This window comes from Anolis sagrei, chromosome 3 (assembly GCF_037176765.1).
Source record: "Anolis sagrei isolate rAnoSag1 chromosome 3, rAnoSag1.mat, whole genome shotgun sequence".
NCBI lineage: Eukaryota > Metazoa > Chordata > Lepidosauria > Squamata > Dactyloidae > Anolis > Anolis sagrei.
The window spans coordinates 19,691,551-19,717,176 of record NC_090023.1 but is presented as its reverse complement, the minus strand read 5'-3'; the positions used below and the strand labels follow the sequence as shown (position 1 = coordinate 19,717,176).

At 38.8% G+C, this 25,626-nt stretch overlaps 1 protein-coding gene across 1 annotated transcript in view; it reads left to right on the top strand.

The window, feature by feature from the left end:
* Positions 1 to 23,949, top strand: part of MRE11 (MRE11 homolog, double strand break repair nuclease) — a 38,063-nt gene extending 14,114 nt beyond the window's left edge. Inside the window, exons 7-20 of the mRNA XM_060771100.2 lie at positions 231 to 345; positions 2,743 to 2,928; positions 3,169 to 3,340; positions 5,109 to 5,189; positions 6,823 to 6,949; positions 7,646 to 7,749; positions 9,433 to 9,606; positions 10,785 to 10,847; positions 11,031 to 11,253; positions 13,795 to 13,878; positions 18,331 to 18,389; positions 19,227 to 19,294; positions 19,790 to 19,871; positions 21,193 to 23,949. Coding sequence (XP_060627083.2) covers positions 231 to 345; positions 2,743 to 2,928; positions 3,169 to 3,340; positions 5,109 to 5,189; positions 6,823 to 6,949; positions 7,646 to 7,749; positions 9,433 to 9,606; positions 10,785 to 10,847; positions 11,031 to 11,253; positions 13,795 to 13,878; positions 18,331 to 18,389; positions 19,227 to 19,294; positions 19,790 to 19,871; positions 21,193 to 21,237 — 1,583 coding nt within the window. The 3' untranslated portion in view covers positions 21,238 to 23,949. The remainder of the gene's footprint in view (positions 1 to 230; positions 346 to 2,742; positions 2,929 to 3,168; positions 3,341 to 5,108; positions 5,190 to 6,822; positions 6,950 to 7,645; positions 7,750 to 9,432; positions 9,607 to 10,784; positions 10,848 to 11,030; positions 11,254 to 13,794; positions 13,879 to 18,330; positions 18,390 to 19,226; positions 19,295 to 19,789; positions 19,872 to 21,192) is intronic.
* Positions 23,950 to 25,626: the final 1,677 nt, after the last annotated feature.

Sequence of the window (25,626 nt, the reverse complement as noted above, 5' to 3'; positions counted from 1 at the left end):
CATTAGCAAATGATTGTGAACACAGCCTCAGTTGTGCTACTGAAGTGTAACTGATGCAGCCATGTTGAGGCAGTGGTGATACTTAACTGACAAATATTTAAGTGACAAATTATAGGGAAGTTGTACCAAACTGTATGGACTTGCTGCTAACCTTGCTGCAAAACTGTGCCATTTTCTGCATTTTTATCATTAAAAGCCTATTGACAGGTCGTCAATTGCCTCTGTTCCAGGGTCTATTCCAGATGAGAGGTTGTACCGAATGTTTGTGAATAAGCAAGTCACCATGCTGAGGCCAAAGGAGGATGGAGATACTTGGTTTAATCTATTTGTACTTCACCAGAACAGGTATTGTTTCTGTTCATTAAGACTATAGATGGCTTTGTTTGATATGTAAAGAGGCATACCATACCACAGTTTTTAAACATGTCACAAATTCAAGAGTCTCGTACTCAGTATAGGGACATGTCAAGGCCCAGAGTGTAAAAATTAAATATTTTTGTGTGTCCCCCTTTTCCTTTATTTTTCAAAATTACAGTGGGTGTCATCTGAATGTATTATATGACTGCACCCTTACAGATTATGCAGAAAACTCTGATAAGAAATTATGGAGAAGCTGGGCTTTAGGTACTATGGCAGCAGGGTACATGTGGCTTGTTCTCTGGTTTTTTGTGTGTGTCAGGAGCGACTTGAGAAACTACAAGTTGCTTCTGGTTTGAGAGAATTGGCCATCTGCGCAGAGGTTGCCTAGATGTTTTACCATCTTGTGGGAGGCTTCTCTCATGTCCTTGCATGGGGAGCTGGAGCTGACAGACAGGAGCTCACCCTGCACCCCAGATTTGAACCGCCCATCTTTCAGTCAGCAGTCCTGCCAGCACAAGGGTTTAACCCAGTGTGTCACTGGGGACTCTCTGTTACTAAAATATGTTGTAGATGCACCTGCTTTAGCTGTGTTGAAGCCACTCCTATAATGGCTAGAGAAGGTAACTGCAGGTAATTAGCTCAATGAGATCAAGTGACCTGAGATCCAGAGGAAGACTGCTTTGCTGTATATGACTTACTACTGGATTAGTTCCTCCATCTGAGCATCATTTTGTTCCACTGAGTTACATAGGCTTGCATTTCCTTGATTCAATTGACCTTATATGACCAGGCTACTTGTCTAACTGCATCTCCCTATATAGACCACCTCATGCACTGCAGTCAGCGGAGGAGGCACTACTTGTAGTCCCAGCCCCTCACAAGCTCGGCTGGTGGGAACGAGAGAGGGGATCTTCTCCGTGATCGCTTCCAGCCTCTGGAACTCCCTTCCTAAATAAATAAAAATGGTCCCCACCCTCCTCTCCTTCAGAAAACATCTGAAAACACACCTATGCAATTTAGCGAACAGATAGGAGGAGGACTAGCACAATTTAATTAGCACTTTATGGCTGTTGCAGTCCATTTTAATTCACAACTACGATCAGGCACTGTTTACCTTTTAATTGTTTAATTGTCTAGTATATATGTTTTTTGTGCAATTACGTTCTATTAGTGTATTTCTGTTTTATTTTAGCTGTATTTCGTATTTCTTTAACCTTAATTTTTTTTCTGGTAATTAGTTTCTGTCCATTTTGCATTTGTAATGTGTGATTTTAAATTATGGCATCGAATGTTTACCTTTTTAAAGTATGTAAACCACCTTGAGTCCTCTTTGGGAGAGAGTGCAGTCTAGAATTATTATTATTATTATTATTATTATTATTATTATTTTACTGACACAAAACCACAGTATACCACAGCAAATGAGATCTCTATGCTGGATTTTGTATCACAAAATCACAAGTCGAACACTTCCCAAGCCTCTAGGACTGTGTGATGTATTTTCGAAGGATACATGCAGATCCAAGTAAAGTAGCCTTTTGCAGTTGTTAGATTGTGATTTTGTTCATGTTCATTGCTTCCAAATGCCGGCTGAGATTTTTTGGCACGGTTCCCAGTGACCACTGGGACCACCTGGACTGGTTTATGCCAGAGCCTTTGCTGTTCAATTTCAAGGTCCTGATAACGGCTGAGTTTTTCCTGTTGTTTTTCTTCAATGCAATTGTCACCCAGTATGGCAACATCAATAATCCAAACTTTTTCCTTTTCCACAATCGTGATGTCTGGCGTATTGTGTTCCAAAACTTTGTCAGTCTGGATTCGGAAGTCCCACAGATTTTTTGCGTGTTCATTTTCCACTACCTTTGCAGATTTATGATCCCACCAATACATTATTATTATTATTATTATTATTATTATTATTATTATTATTATTCCCATGACCAAATCTCTTGTCTCTTCCTCTTGGTCTCTGCTCACTTTGGAATCTGATACAAACACAGTGTCTTTCCTGACACAAACACAGTGTCAAGCTGTTGACTGTTTTGAATTTTAATTTGTTCACTTCAAAACTTGACCCTCAGTAAGGCACCTGTCTGTAAGGATTCTGCAATTAACAGTTTTCATACCTGCACAGAAACAGAATTAAATCTAATTTTCTGTGTAAAGCATCTGGTTGAAGCTGAATTTGTAGTTTCAAATACTGAAATGTTACATTTCCATTGTGACCCTTTTTAAACCTTTGAAATTTGTTTGTGACAGTTATTTTTGGCAAAGTGATACCAAATTTTACTACTGTAGAAATGTTAACTTCTTTTTAATTTGAGTGCTTTAGTTTAATATGCAGAACTTCTCATATTGGATTGTTTGCTTCCTTTGGCACAGGAGTAAACATGGCGCTACAAATTATATTCCAGAACAATTTCTGGATGATTTTATTGACCTTGTGATCTGGGGCCATGAGCATGAATGCAAAATATCTCCAACACGAAATGAACAACAGCTTTTCTATGTTTCTCAGCCAGGAAGTTCTGTAGTTACATCATTGTCACCAGGAGAAGCTGCCAAAAAGTATGTTGTTTTTAAAATGTTTACATTCATCTTTAATGCATTTGTTCTGGTTTAAATGTATCATGTCATATCTTCTATTAGATGCCTTGAATAACGAAAAAATGCAAGATAAAGTAAACAAATATATTCATTGCTTTTGCATATTGTTTGGTGTTATTTATTCACTGTTGTCTTGGGAGTGACTCACTTGCTTTCATTTTACCAATATGTTCACAAAATGATTTGCTCAATGTGTTCCAGGCATGTTGGCTTGTTACGCATTAAAGGCAAAAAAATGAATTTGCAGAAGATCCCTCTACAGACAGTGCGGCTATTTTACATTGAAGATATTATTCTTGCTGACCATCCAGACATCTTTAACCCTGACAATCCTAAAGTAACACAAGCAATACAAGCTTTCTGCATGGAGAAGGTAATTTTTAAGTGAATGTAATTTCTGTTGCAGCATATATGAGGACATCATGGTCCTAATCTAATGTTAAGATTAACTTTATTTGTCAAGCCTAAGTACAATTAAATGTTTCATTCCTCAGTCTGTAATACAATGGCTGAGAAGGGCAGAAGTAGGTCATCCACCCCAGAGGAAAATAGAATATTGCTGATCAGTCAGTTTGATGTCAATACCAGGAACAATTCTAAAATAGCTCATTAAACAATATTTGGGTTGCTGTGAGTTTCCAGGCTGTATGGCCATGTTCTGGAAGCATTCTGTTCTGATATTTCACCCACATCTATGGCAGGCATCCTCAGAGGTTGTGAGGTTTGTTGGAAACTAGGCAAATGAAGTTTATATATCTGGAATGTCCACGGTGGGACAAAAAACTCTTGTCTGTTTAATGCAAGTGTGAATGCTGCAATTGATAACCTTGATTAGCATTGAAAAGCCTTGCGTCTTCAAGGCTTGGCTGCTTCCTGCCCGGAGGAAACCTTTGTTGGGAGGTGATTATCTGGTCTTGACTGTCTCTTGTTTGGAAATCCCTGTTTTCTGAGTGTTGCTTTTTATTTACTGTCCTAATTTTACAATTTTTAATACTGGTAGCCAGATTTTGTTCAATTTCATGGTTTTTTCCTTTCTGTGTAAATTGTCCACATATTTGTGGATTACAATATCTTATCTGTGTAATCTGACATAGTGGTTGTTAGAGCAGTCCAGCAGAAAGTGGTTTCAACAGAAACCTGTCAATTAATTTACATCTAACATAAAAACACAAACATGAATATAAACCACAATTAAAATTCATTAAGTAGTTATTATGCAGCCATTAACAGATTAGAGAGGTGGGCCAACACAAACAAAACAAATTTCAATAGGAATGAAGGTAAAGTAGTACATCTAGTGAGGAAAAAACACACACAAATATTACTGTGTCTTAATAGGGATGAGGTCCCATCAAGTAGCAGAGGAGTCATGCAGCTATTTCTAATACTATGGCTTAGCATTGTTGATCTGTACCATTTAGGCATACTATTCTAGTAGCGTTTCTGCTGCAACAAAGCAATTCAACATGTTTTTATATTCGTTTTTCAATTTCCTTTGTATGTGTAGTGTTGGCTTTAGATCAGAGATCTGTACTAAAAAAATTCAAAAACAGTAGTCTAAACACTTTTCACTATAAGAGATAATGTGTGTATTTGTTCATGTCAAAAGCATTGCATAAATTAGTATAAAACTGATAAAACAGAGAGAGCACAAATGTCTAAATAATTTTAGACCAAAAATGGTCAACATCGACTACATTGTCTGTAGCTTTAAACAATTCTTCTGTGCATGAGGCAGGGCATTGTGTGCAAGCGTACATATGTGGAGTTGTTTGTTCTGCTCCACAGTCACATATGGTGAAGGAGGATTATTCTAGGTAGTACCATTTTCCTAGGTTGTCTATTGGTCTGCCAATTCCGCTTATGAGTCTGTTCAGGGACTTCCAAGTTGCCCATTCTTGGTTTACTCCTGGAGGCAGACCCTCGGGGGCGGGGGGATACAATGGGATTTCCTAGTTTAGCTGCCCATAGGTATATTCTTGCTGTTGCTGGGGGAGTAATAATTGTTCTCATTAAGTTTTTCTTTGATTTAAGTCTACTGGGAGGAGGCTGATAGCCATGCAGTGAATGGATAAGAAATAATAATTGTATACAATATTTCTGTATTAATGCATTCAAGGTTTTTTTTTCTTTTTTAAAAGGTTGAAACTATGCTGGACAATTCAGAAAGAGAACGTCTTGGAAATCCACGGCAACCAGAAAAGCCTCTGATAAGATTGCGAGTAAGAGAACGCCAATATATTAATTCCTACTAAATAGCTTATTTAATCTATGCATCAAACATCTGGTTAGTGAGCTATGCACCAAGATCTTGCATTGGGAGATATACCTATATCATATAGAGATGTCTCCTTAAATTATTCCCTGCCCCATATCAGAGCAGTTGTCTAGAAAGGAAAATATATGTGTTTATTGGTAGTGGAACATGTCCTGATATACCTAATGTTTGGATGAAATATTAAGAATAGAGTATATTTTATGGTATAGTATACATGGTGGCTGAATACTCTATGGGCCACTCAAAATCATTTTTAGCATCGCAAATTGGAGAAAATAAAGTTTTTATTTGTTTATAAACTAAGTGTCCCCTGCAGCCTCAGGTGGAGCCCCTTTTCCCATATCACTCAGGTTGTTTTAAGAGTTAGTGTGATTGCTAGATGGACCTATGTAGTGTAATAATACAGTAATAATTTATATTCCGCTTTATCTTCTCAGAGAGACTCAGAGCGGATTACAATGTACATATAAGAGGCAAACATTCAATGCCTTTATCACATAGTGAATAATGACGTGCAACACAGACAAAGGTAAAAGCCTTTGTAGTTGTTTGCTCCAGAGCAGGCCTGGGCAAACTTCAGCCCTCCAGGTGTCTTGGACTTCAATTCCCACAATTCCTAACATGAGTAGGCTGTTAGGAATTGTGAGAGTTGAAGTCCAAAACACCCGGAGGGCCAAAGTTTGCCCATTCCTGTTCTAGAGGTTGAATCTCTGCTGAGTCATAAAATCAATTGGGTGATCTTTGATAATTCAGATTCTTTGGATCTCAGAGGAAGCTTTGCATTTGGCTTAGCTTGGTGGCTCATTTGAGCTGAAGAAACCTTTGGCTGTTGCTGGGAGTGGTTACGCAGTATCCTGAAAGCTGAAGACTGAAGCCATTTGGAGTGACAAGGAAACTACTTGTTTATGGCAAGATAAGGACATTATACTGATAACTAAATAGAGGGACTGTATTATTTTGCTATGTGTTTGCATATCATCATGTAAAGAAGAAGAATCACCGGAGATATTGTTTATTGTATATTGGTGAGAATAATTTTTCTGTTTTGCTTTGTGTTTTTGACCTACAGTGAATAGAACTATATTTTTGTTTCTACTTAAAGCAACAGACTCATGTACATTTTTTGAATTTTTATCACACTGAGAGTAAAAGGGGCTGAAACATTATGCGGGTTACTAACACTATTCTGACAAACAGTACACAATTTGATTGGATACAAACAATGGACAAAGTCAATCGATAAAATTAAAATTTTAAAAAAATCTAAAACAGTCATATTTGTGGGTTATTGGGTTTTTTTCAAACACGAACTAAAGTGCTGCATAACAATGGTCGGCGTCATCACACGACCATAGTACATTACTCCAGGTCAAAGGCCTGTGTTAATATCCATTCTTTTAGGCTTGAATGGAAGATTTGGAGATTTGGGGCTAATGTAATCTCTCTAAGAACTCTCAACCAGCAGGAGGTTCTTCCTAATGTTTTGGGCATTAATTTAGCAATGCATTCGGCTAAATGATGGGTTTTGATTTGACATATTACACTGCTTTCTCTTTTTCCTTTTATTTTTTTTCAAGGTAGATTACAGTGGAGGCTTTGAACCATTCAGTGTTGTTCGTTTCAGCCAGAAATACATGGATCGGGTGGCTAATCCAAAAGACATCATACATTTTTTTAGGCATCGGGAACAAAAAGAGAAAAATGGTAAATAAGAAGTAAACACAGATTAACCTGTGCAGGTTTTAAAAAATTATTTTTTTTAAAAAAATGTTGAGGAAAATGGCATTTACCAGTAGTTTTTTTTAAAAAAAATAATTAGTGAAGCATTGTAATTATGTATCTTCATGGGCTTATTTACCTAAAAATACTGTTTTAAGCAATGCCTTTAGGTTCTGCTGCCTTCATCACTCCCATATTAATTGCCCACTGTGTGGGACAAAAACTGGACCTCTAGGTCCATGTAATAGAAGACATTTCAGAGGAATATCTGAATAATCAGTATGAATAAATAAATATTTTAAACTTTCAAAATATGATTTGCACTAAATGTCACACCAGCTGATACTTGGCTTTCCTCCCAGCTCTCCAGAGACAGATTTCAAGGTGAAGAGGGGACTCCCTTCCTTCCTTTCAAGTCTGATGGAATCAGTTTGGTTAGCCGAGCCTCTCCATTGGATTCTGACCCTTGTCTTTTGAGGCAAGTTATCTAGGATCACATTTGGCAGCTATTATCAATAGTCATGCAGTCATGAAGATACTCAGGGTGGAAGAAGCCTAGTAGCTTGCAATAGTTCAGTAAAACAAGGATTTGAATCCCATTCCTATATCTGGTGACAAATCTATAGAGAACACTATTTTCCCCAAATGAATCACAATTTGCTTTTCTTTCCCATTTCTTAGAAGATGAGATTAATTTTGGAAAGCTGGTTCACAAGCCTGCATCAGAGGGAACAACTTTGAGGGTAGAGGATCTTGTAAAGCAGTATTTTCAGACAGCTGAGAAGGTAAACATATTTTAAGCTGTTACTAATTTCTACTTCTTTTAAGGTAACATCTTTATAAATGTTTCAAGTTGAAATACTTGCCTAAATGCAACAGTTTTAATTTTGTTGCTCAAAGTCTTCTGTGCAACTGGTTCTCTACTTTGAAAGCATTCAAAATTGTATAGAAATGAGAGGAATCCAAAAGAGAGCTTTAGAGGCATACCCCAGGCTCTAAGAAAGAAGCTCCTTTATGCAAACTGTGTATCTTATGTTCTCAGCCCCCCTTTCTTTCTGGCTCTTTGCCCACTTTGGTTCTTTTTAGCAGCATCCCCACGGGGAGGGTGATGCAAGAGAAACAACATTTTTGGTGTTGGATTCCAGCACCATGTCTGGTAATAATTCATGTAATATAGCTAGTATGGGTAAATAATGGGTTTCTGTTGTTGAAAGAAACACAAACCTGGGATTTCATCCTCTGAACTCATTTCAGCCTCTTACCTTGCTTTCCTAGAGAAAGGCTTCTCAGCAGCATTTGGGCCCCTCTATGGAACGTGGCCTTTGCTAGTTGCCAGAGACACAGACTGCTCAGTTTCAGGACTTAAAATCTCATGCTGGCTCACAGACCCAGGAATCCCGTGATCCACTTCCTCATTGACATTAGGAGCAGGCACAATCATGGGCTGAACTACAACACTACCTTGTGTGTCATGAAGCTAAAAATAAAGGTCCTCAAATAATTTTTTTTAATGAACCGACTTGAAAAAAATGTAATTTTTTAGCTTTTTAGCATAGGTAAAAAAGCAACAAGTCAGCCTTCCTCCTTTGCAGGTTTGACTTTTGCAAATTTGATTAACATTTTATCTTTAGGAATCTCTAGATTCTTCAGTGGATTTCTGCTTTTAGCTTTCAATGGAATTTGTCCATAGCTTCAAGTTGGAGAATCTAGTAATTACTATTTTTTTTTTATTTGGGGTGCTTCTACCCCGCCCTTCTCAACCCCCTAGGGGGGACTCAGGGCGGCTTACAAAAGGCACAGTTCGATGCCTAACAATTTAGAAAATACAGTATACAAAATAAGATATAACAACAACAATTATAACTAGTTAAACAATCAGATTAATACCTTAGCAGCAATAAAATCATCTTGTGGTCAACATTCGCCAATTCATAAATCCATAGTCCATCCAGCATTATCATAGTCTTTTCCTACTCTGGTCGTCATTGTCCTTTATCCATCTGCCAGCTTACCCAAAGGCCTGGTCCCATATCCAGGTTTTTAACTTCCTTCAGAAAGAGAGGAGGGATGTTGATGACCTAATTTCCCCGGGGAGTGAATTCCACAAGAACGTACTAGAGAAACTAGAGAATTCCACAAGAACGTACTAGAGAATGTACTAGAGAAAAATAATATTTTTTAAAGAGTCTTTTTTCACTTTCACCATGTCCCTAACCTCAGCAAATGTGGAGAGCTGACTTTTTAAATAATTTAATTCACCTGAGTTATTCTGAAATTAAAGTAATGCTGAAAGTCCAACTGAAATTGTTCCTGCTAAGGAGACTTTTTATTAAGCTACATCCTTTTTATATAAGTTCTAACTTACCTGTTTTAATTAGTTCCTAACACAGAATGCCACTACCCAGACCACCTTTTGTAAATAAATATGAGAGTATTTGATAAATACTTCTTTGTTTGGTCTCACAAAGAAAGTGCAGCTGTCACTCCTGACTGAACGAGGAATGGGGGAAGCAGTACAGGAGTTTGTAGACAAGGAAGAAAAGGATGCCATTGAAGAGTTAGTGAAATTCCAGCTAGAAAAGACACAGAGGTTTCTGAAGGAGCGTCATATTGATGCAGAGGAGGCAAAAATTGATGAAGAGGTTTGTATGGATTTTTTAAACTCCTTTTTGAAATGATAATTGGTAAATGGGAGAGGGAATGGCATTGGATTTCACTACATCTACTGAACAGTATGAAAATGTTTTGCCTCAACAGTGTCTTGGCTTTGGAACGTTTCATATGGATTTTAGAACCCATGATATATATCTTATCATAGGCAAAAATTAAAATGAACAATAACCAGTCTAATGTAGTATGTACTCATGTTTAGGCCAATCTTATGTATAAGTTGAGGGCCATTTGAGGAGCCAGAAATATGGATTTTGATATTGCCCATGGAAAAGTCGAGGGTCTTTTTATGGAAATGGCGAAATTGTAGCATAGCCTCAGAATACCAGTCAGTGCTGCTGCCATTTCCCCATCAAGGCATTCAAAAGGGCCAGAAGCAATGTGACAGATGAAAGATGAGGGGATTGGGTTGCTGTGAGTTTTCCGGACTGTATGGCCATGTTCCAGAAGCATTCTCTCCTGATGTTTCACCCACATCTATGGCAGGCATCCTAAGAGGTTGAGGGGTTTATTGGAAACTAGGCAAGTGAGGTTTATATATATATGGAATGTCCGGGGTGGAGGAATAACTCTTTGTCTGCTTGAGGCAAGTGTGAATGTTGCAATTGGCCACCTTGATTAGCATTGAATAGCCTTGCAGCTTCAAAGCTTGGCTGGTTTCTGCCTGGGGGAATCCTTTGTTAGGAGACATTAGCTGGCCCTGATCAATTCTTGTCAATCAATCAATACTAAAAAAAACGGGAATTTCAGGAACTTGAATGATCATAAGGGTCACTTCAATGTGGCTGTTTTCTCATAGCTTAAAGCACTTACTTTTTTGCATTGTTTTTGTATCCCACCTCTTTTTCAGGATGGGAATAAAGGTAGCCCCAAGAAGATTAAAACAAGATACAATTGAAAACTAAACAAGATAATCCAAAGAGTTTTTAAAATCAAACAAGTCTATCCCCGTTAAAACAATATAAAACATAACAATGAGGGTAAAACTATAGCAGCCTCCTTTATAAGTTTCTTCTGCAACCACAGACAAAAGTCCTAACTTGAAAGATGTGTAGAAGTAAGCAGAGAGGGGACCAATGTAGTCTTCTGTAGGAAGGCCCTTGAATTAACTTGGGGAAATTTTAACTGTACTGTTACCACTTTGATACAGGTGCAGCGCTTTAGAGAATCAAGAAAGCAGAATGTAGTGGAAGAGGACGAAGAAGTTCGTGAGGTAATCCTTCATTCTCCTGGCATCTCATGCCTTAAGGAATAACTACATTCTTGGAAGTTTCACTTTTTCTCTTCTGTGCTAAATTTGCTTTGATTCTTCCAGGCAGATATTAAATATTGCACCCCCCCCCCCAAAAAAAAAGTAAGAACATTCCTTAAACATGGTTTGTTTCATTTCTTCTAGGCTATAAACAGGGCAAAAGCCCACAGATCGCAACGTGAAGATGATGCTTCTTTTATTAGTGATGAGGACCTGATGGAGGCTGTAAGCTATGAAATGAAATCAAATGAAGATTCAGATGATGCTTCTGTGTCTGGACGAGGCCGAGGCCGAGGAAGAAGCCGCGGGAGGGGTGGACGAGGCCAGAACCCCACAGCTCGAGGAGGAGCCCGACGCGGAAGAGGAGGTCAGTGACTTACATTTTATTAGTCATTCGCTTAACAGCTGCTGCCTTTGTACAGTTGGACCTCCCCATTTATGGGTTTAACTTTAGCAGATTTGATTTTTTGTGGATTTGATTAAAATGTTCTCTTTCATAGTCTAGGCCAATGGTTCTCAACCTTCCTAATGCTGCAACCCCTTAATATAGTTCCTCATGTTGTAGTGACCCCCAATCATATAATTATTTTCATTGCTACTCTATAATTATAGTTTTGCTACTGTTATGAATTGTAATGTAAACATATGATATGCAGGATGTGTTTTCATTGTTACAAATTGAACATAATTAAAGCATAGCGATTAATCACAAAAAAATATGAAATTATATATGGCTAGAGTTACACTTAAGCAATGTACCTATTCTTGCTTACATACAAATTCAACTTAAGAACAAAGCTACAGAATCTATCTTGTTTGTAACTTGGGGACTGCCTGTATATGCTTAAGAGGAGGGGTAAATTTGCAAAGACTTGAACAGAAATGTGGATGTGAAGGGCTCTTCTTTAGAGGGAGGCTGCTCTGATGTGACTTCAAACCTAACCTGGCTTTTGGAAATCTTTGGCCAAAACCATGATTGTGTTATCACCATTGTCTTTCTCTGAGGTGAAGAAAGAAAGAAAGAAAGAAAGAAAGAAAGAAAGAAAGGGAGAAGGGGAGAAGGGGGAAGAGGAGAGAGAGCGGAAAAGAGGAGGGAAAGGGAAGGAGAAGGAGGTGCAGCAAAAGGGAGGGAGGGAGAAAGAAGGAGAGAGGGTCACAAGAGGAAGAAAGAAGGAAAGATAAAAAAGAAAGGGAAAGAAGGAGAGAGGAGGAAGAAGGGGAGAGAGGCACAAGAGAGAGCAAGGGAGGGAGAGGAAGAAAGAGGAGGAAAGACATAAGAAAGGGAAGGAAGAAAGGGGCAGAAGAGAGAGAAAAGGGGAAGGAGATGAGGAAAGATAAAAAGCAAGAGAGAAGGAGAGGGGAGGGAGAGAAAGAAGGAGAAAACAAAAGGGAGGAGAGGAAGAAGGAGAGAGAAAAAGAAGGGAGGGAGAGAGATGGTTAGAAAAAAGGGAAAGAGAGAAGGAGTGGGGGAAAGGGAAGGTGACAAAAAGGACAAGAAAAGGGGATAGATAAAAAATAAGGGAGGTGAGAAAGAGGGGGAGATAGAGGAGGGGAGCTAAAGAGAGAATTATCAATACAAAGGGAGGGATAGAGAGAAGGGAGGAAGAGAAGGGGTAGAAATAAGGGGAGAGAAAGGATGGGGGAGGAAGACAGAAAGAAAGGGATAGAAAAGAGAAGCAGAAAGGAAGGAAAAGAGGGAGGCAAGAGAAAGAAAAAGGGAAAGAGGAGGAAAGGGGGAGAAAGAAGGGAAGAGAAAAAAGGAGGAGAAAAAGAAAGGGATAGAATGAGAGAGGAGAGGGGAGAAAAGAAAGAGGAAAGGAAAGGTGAGAAAGAGAGACTGAAGGGCCCGTCTTCCCGCCTTCTCCCACCACGCACACCTCTGTCTCCAAATATTTCCGACCCTCTTGAATGGCAAGAAACACCCCACTAAGTTGGGTATACCAAATGCAGACTCAAAGTTTATGCTTCCTTTAGATCACTTTCTCTTATCAAGTAGCATTTCCTATCTTACATGGGAAAATTCCCTTTGCTTTGGATACTGAGAAGACTTCTGTAACATGCCATGCTGTTTCTCAAAAGACGGACATTTAAAAACATACCACTCATACTCTAGCTTTGCAGTAGACAACACAGAACCATCTAGATATTTTCAACTGCAGCTCTCATAAGCTATGGACAGCAAGACCATAGGATTGATCAGGGATCATTATGGGTGAGCCTGTCCAATACATCTCACGGGTGCCAGGTTGTCTCCCCTATTGTAGTCTTGAAGAAACTTATAGTAGCTCTTTGGTCATTTAAAGGTTTGGTTGAGAAATGTTGTTGTTCTAGTAATTGTTTGGCAAGGAACTAAATTAAGAGTTTCATTTCTGTTTACTTAAATATTAAATAGCTTACAGATTTCAGTAGCAATTATATTTAATAATTCTTTAAAGTACTATTATGTTAGTAAGACAATGAAAAGATTTAGAGTTTACAGTTTTCGGGTTTAAAGGCAACCATTGTGCATTATATCTGAACACAAACATTGCAACAGAAACTGAGAGATAGAAAACCTTGCTTGTACCATATTAGCTTTCTAATAGATAGATAGCCTCTGGTAGCGTAGCGGGTTAAAACTGCTAGCCCCAGCTTCTGCCAACCTAGCAGTTCAAAAACATGCTAATGTGAGTAGGTCAATAGGTACTGCTCCAGCAGTTAGGTAATTGCACTCAATGCATTCATGCTGACCACACAAACTCTAAGAGGTGTCTATGGACAACACCAGCTCTTCAGCTTAGAAATGGAGATGAGCACCACCTTCCAGAGTCAGACTCTACTAGACTTAATGTCAGGGGAAATCTTTGCTTTTAATAGATGGATAAGTGAAGAAATGTAAATATCTGAATAACATTTATTTTTCCTACAGGAAATGCTGGCCAAGCCCAAATGAACAGCAGTAGAACAAACAAGTCTCTGAGCTCTCCTCTAAAAAATATGTCTATCTTGGATGGTATGTTCAAATGCAGATTTATTCACAATTTACCGTTTCCTTGAAATATCCCTATATAACCACCCTTCTACTTTTAATAACACTCTTCTAAGTCAGAAAACCAATGGTAGAATTTTGTCTTCATTTTAGTACAAAAAGACGATAAACACATTCCAGTCTTTCTTGAAATTGATCAAGGTTTTCTCCTTGATACTATGACATAATTGTTGATTGACTGTCATTAATGCATTCCATATTATTAATGCATGGTTATCCTTAGATGACAGATGTAAGGAGTTGGCACACACACTCACATGTGTGTGCGTGCGTGCTTGAGCGTAGCAATGCATAGACCTGGGCCTATATCAAAATACTTTTCCTTAAGGCTCTAATATGACAATTTACAAAGTGGTATTGTTGTCACTCAGGTACCAGAGATTGTCCCACACAGCAATTAAAGGGTTAACAGAAGTCTTTAATGAGTCTCTATCAGTAAGAGCACTTAACAGCAGTGCTAATTACCAAAACAAAAGAGCCTTCAGGCAAGTAAACAAAGAGGGAGATAAGCCAGATCTTCCAGGACTCGAGCTCAGCAAAAAGGAAAGCAGGAGTTAACATGAGTGTGGGGTAAACACAAAATCAAAACAGCTTCTTAATCAAGCAGAGTTCAGAGCAATAACAAAGTCCAGTAAACAGTTGCATAGTCCAAAGACGATTCCAAGGTCAGGAGCAGGATGAAGTCACTCACATAGAACGGTTCCGAAGTCAAGACACACGAGGCAGGATAGCTGGATACCAGGGACCCAAACAGAGGTTAGGCAGCGCAAAGCACACAAACAACACTTTGTCTTGTGCCAAGCTACACATCCCAGCGCTCCCAATTTATTGGCAGTCACTATCACTTGATTGGCTTTCATCACTAGCATCTGGATCATTTCCCTCAGCTGCTGGCTCATTACCACGCCAACGCTGCCATCATTGATCCAATTCCTGATCCTGCCAAGATGAACCTGCCTTCCATGTATCTTGGAACCCCTCGAACTCGTCACTGGACGTAGCTTGGGTGCATATGTCCCTAATGTTCTTAACAAGAGTCCAATCCAGTTCCTCCTCCATTTCTCCCTCACTGGCTTCCAATTCACCTGAACTGGAATTGTCAGCTGTATCTTTAAGCCTTTTACTCAGGGTGTCTTCATCACTGTCAGACTCACTGGCAACACACTTTACTCCCCGGTAATCTGACTCTACTAGCTCCTCAGGGCCGAACCCTGCAAAGTCCTCCGAATCGCTCGGGGCCAAAATGATTTCACGAATGCACTTCAGCTGACGCTGATCCAGCTCAGACTCAGCATCACTCCTCCTTCTCCTGCAACTGGTAGTAGATTCACTGCCGAGACGCTGAGCCTCAACAGGTATGGCTAGGAATGGGGGCCCCTGCTGGTGCAGCGGGTTAAACCACTGCGGTGCTGAACTTACTGACCAAAAGTTTTGTGGTTTGAATCCAGGAGCAGGGTGAGCTTCTGCTGCTAGGCCCAGCTTCTGCCAACCTAGCAGTTTGAAAACATGCGAATAGATCAATAGGTACTGCTTTGGCAGGAAGGTAACTGTGCTCCATGCAGTTATGCTGGCCACATGACCTTGGAGCTGTCTATGGACAACACTGAGATGTGTGTTAGAAAGAACTTTATTGAGAAGTATGGGAACAGAGTTAAAATATCCAGCCTCCTGATGTAAAAATGTCTATATGTATATGTGCTTTCATAAGGGTTTGTGTGCAGTTTCTTTGTGTTGTACATCAAACATTTATATTTAGCAGCTATTGCTGGCTTTGCTCCTCATTGGCGATTCTGTTTTATCCTCCTCTGCAGGAGGCAATGTGAGCAGGTAGAAGACGCGAGAGCACAATAGGGGGGTTGCAATGCACTATCTGACCCATTGCAATTATTTTTTTACACTTACCAGCCGAAGGCTAGATGGCTTTCTCCTGATTGCTTCTTTGTCTGAAGAGAGTGTCATGTATTTGACTCTCCTTATTATTTCTGCAGGGGTTTGAAAGAAATCAAGAGAATCAATGAACATATTGCTCTTGCATCAAGGTTACTAAAAAGGAAAGATTGAAATAATTCGAACACTGCTTCTCTTCTCTGCATTTCTTTCATCCTGAAAGGAGATGCAAGTACTTTGATTAGACTATGATGGGCAGTGGTACAACCTTTCAGAACTTGGAATGTTAATTTTAAAGACAAATCATTGTGCAAATCATTCTAAGTGAATATGTGGTCCATTATTTACTATTCTTAATATTACTGTTTTTAAAAATATTATCTCACAAAATTACTTGTTACTTATTCATTCCCCCTTTAAAGAAAAATTTCTGAATATTAACAAGAAAATACCACAACAATGCAAAGTTGTGTTCAAAGTAGTATTCAAAAGCCCTTTTAAACTAACACAAGAGGATTCTTTTTACCCATACCCATGAAAAAAAAAGAATGATGCTGATCCTACTACACTAATTCTTGAAATGTAACATTGTCCTTGATCATTTTTCTGGTCATTTTCTGTTGGAAAAAAGATCTCTCTTTGCCTTTCACACCTTTAATGGCAAGCCAACAAATTATTTGTATGTGTGTATTCAACTCTGAAAGATTTCCTGTGAGGGGCACTTTGGCGTCCTAAAGCAATGATTCCTAACCTTATTTTGACCTGGAACCACTTGGACAGAGACCACTTTGACCACTCCGACATTAGTACCAAAAAGGCAAATCGGTTTTTGGTCAGCTTTAGATTCGGTTTGGTTATTTGGAGTGCTGATTCAGAAAATTGCTTTGGATAGACCACATCAGCTCTAGTTTCTGATACAGAACATATGCCAACCATCAGCTCACTCACAGAAAACCATATTTAATAATGTAGAGCTGATGTGGTAGTAGTAATCTTTTGTGGGTAATCAGCCTCTCCCCTCCCAACATCCCCATTGCCTCAGCCCCATAAGAAGGTTTTGTGAGACCAGTCAGTCTTGTTGCCACGTGGTTTCAATGCAACAGTGTAGTAATGGTGAGGCTGTGGATCATGTTTTTGTTCTTGAGGACCACTGGTGGTCCACAGACCACAGGTTGGGAATCAATTTCCTAACCTGGATTGCTCTACCAGCCAGGCTTTGACTAGATGGTCTCTAGTGACCCTTTCAGCACTGATTCGGTAATTCTGTTTTTTTTTTTTTTATACCAACATGCATATATACCCTGTGTTGCCCAGGTGTTTGAGGAACCACTGCCTCCTACTGTCTCTTTTTTTTTCTTTCTCTCCCCTTATAATCTTTGTAATCCTTCCCCAATCTTTTCTATCCCTTCTTTTTTTCCTTTCCTTCCACTTGCCTTTCTTCTTTCTTCAACTCTGAGAGGGCCTACCTCACAATGTCTCCATGGTTAACATGGCACTATTTGTGGCTCCTTCCTTCCTTCCTCCCTTTCCCTCATGTCACTTTCTTTCCCAGAGTGCCACTACACCTAGCAACAGCCAACCCACTGACATCACAACGGTTCACTTTATCTAGCAATGGCCTTTGTGGTACACTCAAACAGACAGACAAACTTTGACTTCTATATATATAGATTGTTGATAGGTCTTATCTGCTAACTGATTTGTATGAGTTCCAATCTGGAAAAAGGTTTAATATAGACAAGAGGGTGAATGATCATGAATTTTAATAATAATAATAATAATAATAATAATAATAATAATACACTATATTTATATTCTTCTCTTCTAGTAGATTCAGAGTGGATTACAGCATTTACAAACATTCAGTGCCTTTACAATAATATACAGTGATACATACGAACACAAACAAAGGCAGAGAATTCTCCTTTCATTTCCGGCTTCTGGAGGTGGTGCTCATCTCTGGCTTTGAGGAGGTGCCTTCTCCAAGGAGCCTGCCTTGTCACCTCCTGGTTGTGTGTCCGGCAGGATTGCTTGGAGTGTCTTTTTGCCTTTTCCCGCCGAAGTGGTACCTATTTATCTACTCACATTTGTATGTTTTCGAATTGCTAGGTTGGCGGGAGCTGGAACTGCTAGATGGGAGCTCACCCCATCTCGCAGATTCAAACTGCCGACCTTCAGGTCAGCGGTTCAGCCAACCTTCAGATCAGCAGTTCAGCAGCACAAAGGTTTAACCCATTGCGCCACTGCACATACGCTATGCATTTATTTTCTCTGACCTATAATTATCAGGTATCAGTACATTTCATGTAGTACACACCAGAATCCCAATATTTGTTGTATTAAGCCAATTTCTACAGTTGGTATGCTTTTCTTGTCATCTGTTATAGTTTTATTGATATTCTGAATGATTCCATCTGAGGTTTTCTTATTGTGGTGTTTCTAAATACTTTTCAAAAAGCTTCTCTTCCTCTCTTGTGGAAATACAGAGATATTTCCTACAGTAATATTTCTTACTTTATTTAATTCCAGCATTTAAATCATCAAGACAGCAGCCTTCCCGGAATAAGCCTTCCAGGAATTATTCAGAGGTGAATAACTAGCTACTTTATGGATACTAAGCTTAGCATTTCTTTTATGTATAGTACATAGCAGCATTGTAAATTTCCTTAGTATGAGATCTGTTTAAGATACCTTTGCAATACAAAAAAGGACATTTTGAACGGAAGCACAATTAAGAAATCCAACTCAATAAACACACTTAGTTGGGACAAGCCAAGCTACCAACCTAAGTACAACAGAAGCAAGCAACCAATAAAAGGAGTTTGCTTTGATGAGATATATACAGACGCACACACTTTGGAGATTAAGTTATATAATTACTAATAACAAAAGATATGAAGGCCAAATAAGAAAAAGCAAACAGCACAATTAATGAGGCAAACCAGCTTGGAAACTGTCAGAAAATAAATCAAAGTATGCATCAGTGTGGTGAAGATTCACACAGAAAATAAGAAATTTAGTGTAACAGTAATTGTAACAATCACACAGACTCTTGTAGAAGCAAAACTTAGCATATCTTATTTATATTGTAATTTATTAACATATTTTTCCATATTCTTACTGTTTATTGACATGTCCTTGCAGTCAAATTTTGATGTTGTTGATTATATTCCTGCCCGTAGTCTGAATAGATGTGTCTCATACAATTTGATTTTAATCTGCTCAATGAATTGTTCATTGTTTGTGGTTCTTTATGCTGTTGTTTGCCTTTCCCCCAAAAGGTGCTCATAATGCATGACAAAAAAAAATATATATCAAGAGACATCTTATCTTAAACACACAAAAAATAGTAATGAAATGAGGAGAAAATTAAGCTATATTTTTTTGTGATTGTATTGAAAATATCATTATTCTTATCCCACCAGGTTATTGAAGATGATGACTCTGATCTAGAAGAAGTGTCCTTCACTCCATCTTCCACTGTCAGTCAGAGGTTAGCGCAGTCATACTTCTATGATTGTATAGGTTGTTTGGGGGAGAAAATCCATTTCTACAACAACAAAAAGCAGGAAAGCATTGAGTGCTAGGGAAATTGAATACTTCTTATTTTTTCATTTGTGATATTGACAAAACAATTGTAATGTGACAGACAAACCAACTGATAAATCCTTAGACCAGAGAGAGAACACATTTTTCAAAAATATGCCAAGAATCAAATGGAACACATAGCAAACTATCATCTGGAAAGAGGGATGCTGCCAGAAATATTTGGGGGGGGGGGGTGGCGGCTCTGAATTAGATTATACACTGCAAACATGTTTCTATGACAGAAAGCTAAGTTGTCTTGGCAGTTGTCTGTTAGGACTGTATAGATAGCAACAGTGTCTTAAATTGAGACAAGTTGTCAGCCAGTTCAGTGACTATACTAATAGTTGTTCATGTCATGCTTCCATTGATGATAACAATTCTCCTTGCTCGCAATACGTAGATTACCAAGTGCATCGGTATCCAGCAAAAGGAGCTCACAGAGTCAGGCATCAAGAGGAGGAGTAGACTTTGATTCAGATGAGGTATAAAAAATGATCTTCTCTTAATGTATTTGGTTTCATCCGTATGAAGTCCAAAAAACACCTGGAGGGGTGAAGTTTGCCTATGCCTGATGTAGTGCTTACAGTACTTGTTGACCTGTGGGCAACATCTACTGTAATTGGGGAGTTAATTTTCTTACTACAGTTTATTTACTTATTCATGAGTATAAACATCACATTTAGATGAAATATTAAACTGTAGTATTGTTTGCACGGTGTTGTTTCCAATACTGGTTTCCAATACTGTGTTCTAAGCCTGTTAATAAGTATCAGTAGGCAAGCAGATTTTTTGCAAAGATAAAGCAAACACTGAGAAGTCAGTTGAAAGCATATAAATGAAAGCAAGGATTGTATAAACATACCCTCAGTTTTTTTTTAAAGAAATTCACAATTGTATAATAGAGACAAACTGGAAGAGACTGGAGAAATATTTTTGAGGTGTCAGCAAGTCAGTGCTTTCAGAAGATCAGAAACTATTCATAGATGTTGAAGTAATATTCGAGTCTAATGTGCCATCAAATCAGGGTCAACCTAAGTCTGAAATGACTTGAAAGCACACAACAACAATAACAATCCTATCTCATCAGCCAAAAGCCGGCCCACACTTCCCATTGAAATACTAATAAGTTTATATGTGTTAAAATTGATCTTCATTTTAATTATTGTATTGTTTTAAAGTGTTTTTGCACTACAAATAAGATACGTGCAGTGTGCATAGGAATTAATTCATGTTGGGTTTTTTTTTTTCAAATTATTATCTGGTCCTCAGTTTAAGGGACTGTGACCTGGCCCTCTGCTTAAAAAGTTTGTGGACCCGTGATCTATGGTATAGAATGAATCGGCTTTAACTTCAATAGGTCCTCCAGACACTCCGGAAGTACTTTCCCTGTTTGCTTAAGATTACCATATTATGCAAATCTAATGTGTGTAATGTATTTATATATTTACCATATTTGTATCCTGCTTTTCCCAACCCTGAAGGGGACTCAAGGTGGCCTTACAAAGGCAACTATTCAATGCCGCATGTATACATACATCAATGAATAGACAAAAACTTGAAAACCATCCAATTAAAACATAACATTAAAACAATAATTAAAATCACATAGTCCAATTAGCCAAAAAAGGTGAGCATTAAATTCGAGCAAATACAGTAATTAAAACAACAACATTCAAATAGTACTGGGTATTGAATAAAACAACTTAGTTGGGTAAAATCCTAGTCTATTCCGGTAGACTTGATTTCCTTTTAAATATTGCATGTTTACTGCATAAATGCCGTTTTCTTATCATTGATTTACAGGATGATTTATTCAAGAGTGCAACTACCTCAAGAAGAAACCGATGACATTTTCAGAAACCATTTATGGAAAAATACCACAGATGAAGAAAAAACTCCTGACTTTTCTGTAAAGTGGTGGTATGAAGTATGCAATCTCTTTCATCACCAGTTTTCTGTTTGTTAAGCATTTCCTTGTAATGTTTTGCTTCCTTGCCAAAGGGATAATCTTTGGATAAGCAATACCATAGCAAAGTCTGTGTGTTGGATTGCGAGTCGTCATGGCAGATTCCAAATACAAACGACATGGCAATTTTCTCCCAATTAGTCCGTTCCCCAAATATTTTTCAGTACCTCAAAAAATGGTAGGGAGGCTGAGAGATTGCAACTCTGAGGGGAGTTCAGGAGCAGGAAATTGGCAAAAACCTCCTCAGCTTTTTCCTGCTGAAATTTCTGTTATCTTTCAGTCTCTTTGACAATAGAAAACCAATTTCATATCTATCCCCAGTAGAAACAGCAATCTCTACTTATCCAGCTCCTGCTGTTTCCATTTTTTAAATTCATGCAGAAAAAATAAATAGCAATAATAAAGTATTTTCCTTATCACTGAGAGACATTTTAAAGGATTCTTTTCTTCCATTTAAAAAAAATTGTACAGAAAAATAAATTAGAAATGTCTGTTTAAGTGAATGATAATGCTCTCTTTGCTTTCCAGAACTTTTGTCGGAGGGAATGTAATACAATTAAAAACTTTTCCAAAGATTACTGTGCTCTGTCTCAACACTTAGTTTGACCTGGTTGTTTAATATTCATGGGTTTGCAAAAAGCAGCTGGTTATGTTGACCTGATACTGGTTAGAGAGTCATATAATAATAGGAATAATTAGCATAAGATTTGTGGACATTGCTATAAAATAGGCACTGCATGGATACAGTGCCTTTGGTCCATCTAGAATTTAGTTCTCTTTCCTTAGTTTGGTTTGTTTCTGCACACCCAAATCAAAGCCATTGTTTCCTTTGCGTTTACATTATATTTTGAAGATGAAGTCCAGCATTACTCATCAAGGGCTGGGCTCTTAAAAATCAGGTTGAAATTTGTCAATTTTGAATGGTACGATATATTTTCACACCATATATATATATATAGAGAGAGAGAGAGAGAGACAATATTATTGTATTTTTATACTTATTTTGTCTCTTAAGAAGAAAAGAAGACTCAAGGATGTTAAATGTTCGATACAGGAAAACTGTAGATTGATACAGATGAACTATTTGCTATTTCTCTTCCATATATTTTATCAGCATTTCTCATGTGTTGTCAAAGGCTTTCATGGTCGGAATCACTGGGTTGATGTGAATTTTCCGGGCTGTATGACCATGTTCCAGAAGCATTTTCTCCTGACATTTCACTGTATGGGCATGTTCCAGAAGCATTCTCTCATGACGTTTCTCCCACATCTATGGACATTCCACAGCATTTCTCTAATGAAATGCTAATCAAGGCGGCCAATTGCAAAATTCACACTTGCCTCAAGCACACAAGAGTTCTTTCTCCCATCCTGGACATTCCACAGCTATATAAACATCACTTGCCTAGTTTCCAATAGACCTCACAACCTCTGAGGATGCCTGCCATAGATGTGGGTGAAATATCAGGAGAGAATGCTTCTGGAACATGGCCATGGCATCCTCAGAGTTTGTGATGTCTGTTGGAAACTAGACAAGTGAGGTTTATATAGTTGTGGAATGTCCAGAATGGGAGAAAGAACTCTTGTGTGCTTGAGGCAAGTGTGAATTTGGCAATTGGCCGCCTTGATTAGCATTTCATTAGAGTTCTTTCTCCCACCCTGGACATTCCACAGCTATATAAACATCACTTGCCTAGTTTCCAATAGACCTCACAACCTCTGAGGATGCCTGCCATAGATGTGGGTGAAATATCAGGAGAGAATGCTTCTGGAACATGGCCATACAGCCCGGCCATACAACCCAGCATTTCTCAAGTTCATTTGGAAAGAAAGTGAAGACAATAGTTAAGAAGAAAGATGTGAGAACTACAGTATTTATGTAGCTGGGTTGCATTACAGTATCTCTGTTCTTCGTGTGTGTGTGTGTGGAGAGAGGGGACCATGGTTTTATTGACAACTCATAACTTTCATTGGGAATTACACTTTATTTGAGTCCTCTTATTATTATTTTTTGCATCTACCAATTGGACTGGAGCTGCATGGTTCTATGCACAACTATTTCGTTTTTCCAGCCTTTAAACATGATTTCTTTATTGTACGCACTAAAGAATATAGCATTTATATTGTGCACCAAAAAGGATGCATTGTTTACAGGTCGTATAGGTAGAAGTAGCAGTTAATAAAAACCTCAGTTCATAAATGGCAATTCAAAGACTTGACAGGAAATGGAAAGCCCTCAAAGCACTTGTGATCCAACATAAAAAGTTGCTCACGACAAAGAAACCATTGTTGCCAGTTCTATACCTATGGACACATAATTCACTGGTTCTACAATAGGAGGAAACTTAACTTCCTAATGAAAAACCTTGACCATGTTTTGTTACCAAGGGAATGGACGGATGCATGATAAAAACCTATTCTCCTTTGACCAGTTGAAACTTTTCTGTCTACAAAAAAACAGGTCTGTAAAGATCAGCAAGTTTTGTGGCTTATTAGCAAAGGCTCCAACTCAAATTTCACCTGTAGAGAAACATGCTTGTGGATGGTACATGTCAAGCTGTATGTGCTTTCAATAAAAGATCTAACTTCCTAAACCCAATTCTAAGGCTTCTTATGCATATTTATAACACTTCTTATTGAACGTGTATTCTCGTATTTAATCATTTTGTAAACATTATGCTTATATAATGGAGATTATATGTCTGTCTCAAATTTTAACAAAGTGGCAGCCCAGCCCTATATGTTCGTTCATAATATAAAAACAGGAATAGTCTTAAGATATATTGTGGACAGGCTTCAACAAGCCTCATTAGGTATATTCAAGGGCTTAAATGTGCTGGTTGGAGAGTAAGCTGCTCAAAAATAATGGATTTTCAGAAGAGTCAGAAACCTCAGGGTGTGGTTCACATGATTACATCTCTTCAACCAGGGATGCATCTACACTGTAGAATTAACATAGTTTGACACCACTTTAACTGCCATAGCTGTTTCACTCCAGGCCAGGAACACCTCTGTACTTAACCATCACACTTCAGTCTAAGTTAAATCAGCAAAACAGTTTATTGAAGATTATATAAAAAGCCCCAGCAAAAATAGTAAAAACTTCAAAGTCTATATGTGTAAAATAGCCCACAAAGTTCAAGGTACAGGAGTCACCCAAAATCCCAAAGCAACAAAACATCCAGCACAGGAATGCAAGGAAACCAGAAATACAAAAAAAGCATAAAATCCAATGCAAAAATCCAGGAATAACCCTTCAAACTTGGAAGCATGAAACAGGAGCAAAGACATGAAGCTAGAATTCCCTCAGAAAACTTGACCAGGACTTGGCACGAACTGTTGTCTCAATTACCAACGCTGACTAGACTGGTCAGGAAACAATCGCGACCTCTCTAATAAAGACATGAAGTCATGCCTCCTCCCATGAGTTTCTGCTATGGGTTTCTTCTGTAAGAGGTGCTGTAACCTTCGGAGATTTTGCTGAGCAGCCTGAAGTTTGCGAAAACCAAGTCTCCTATCTTGCAACTCATTATTTTCTGCACCTGGGATTTCAGCCTCTGAACTCTTTTCCCTAGAGAACAGCTCCTCTGCACCATGTGGAATGTGACCTTCGCTGACTGTTGGAAGTACAGGCTGCTCATTTTCAGAACTTCAAATCTCATGATGGCTCACAGGCTCAGAATCCCCATGATTTACATCCACATTAACATGAGTACCAGGCACAATCGTGGGCTGCACTGCAACAATTGCTGAAATGCTTTAGAATCCTGTGGTTTGGTCATCAGTTGGGGACCCCTCCACCCAGCACAAACTACTTCTCTGGGCCAGAGTGAAGAGAGAGGGGACCAGATGACAGTTCCGTCTTGTCTCCTGCATATGTCATCAGTTGGGGACCCCTCCCCGCAGCACCAACTGCTTCTCTGGGCCAGAGTGAAGAGAGAGGGGACCAGATGACAGTTCCGTCTTGTCTCCTGCATATGTCATCAGTTGGGGACCCCTCCCCGCAGCACCAACTGCTTCTCTGGGCCAGAGTGAAGAGAGAGGGGACCAGGGGACAGTTCCGTCTTGTCTCCTGCATATGTCATCAGTTGGGGACCCCTCCCCGCAGCACCAACTGCTTCTCTGGGCCAGAGTGAAGAGAGAGGGGACCAGAGGACAGTTCCTTCTTGTCTCCTGCATATGTCATCAGTTGGGGACCCCTCCCCGCAGCACCAACTGCTTCTCTGGGCCAGGGTGAAGAGAGAGGGGACCAGGGGACAGTTCCGTCTTGT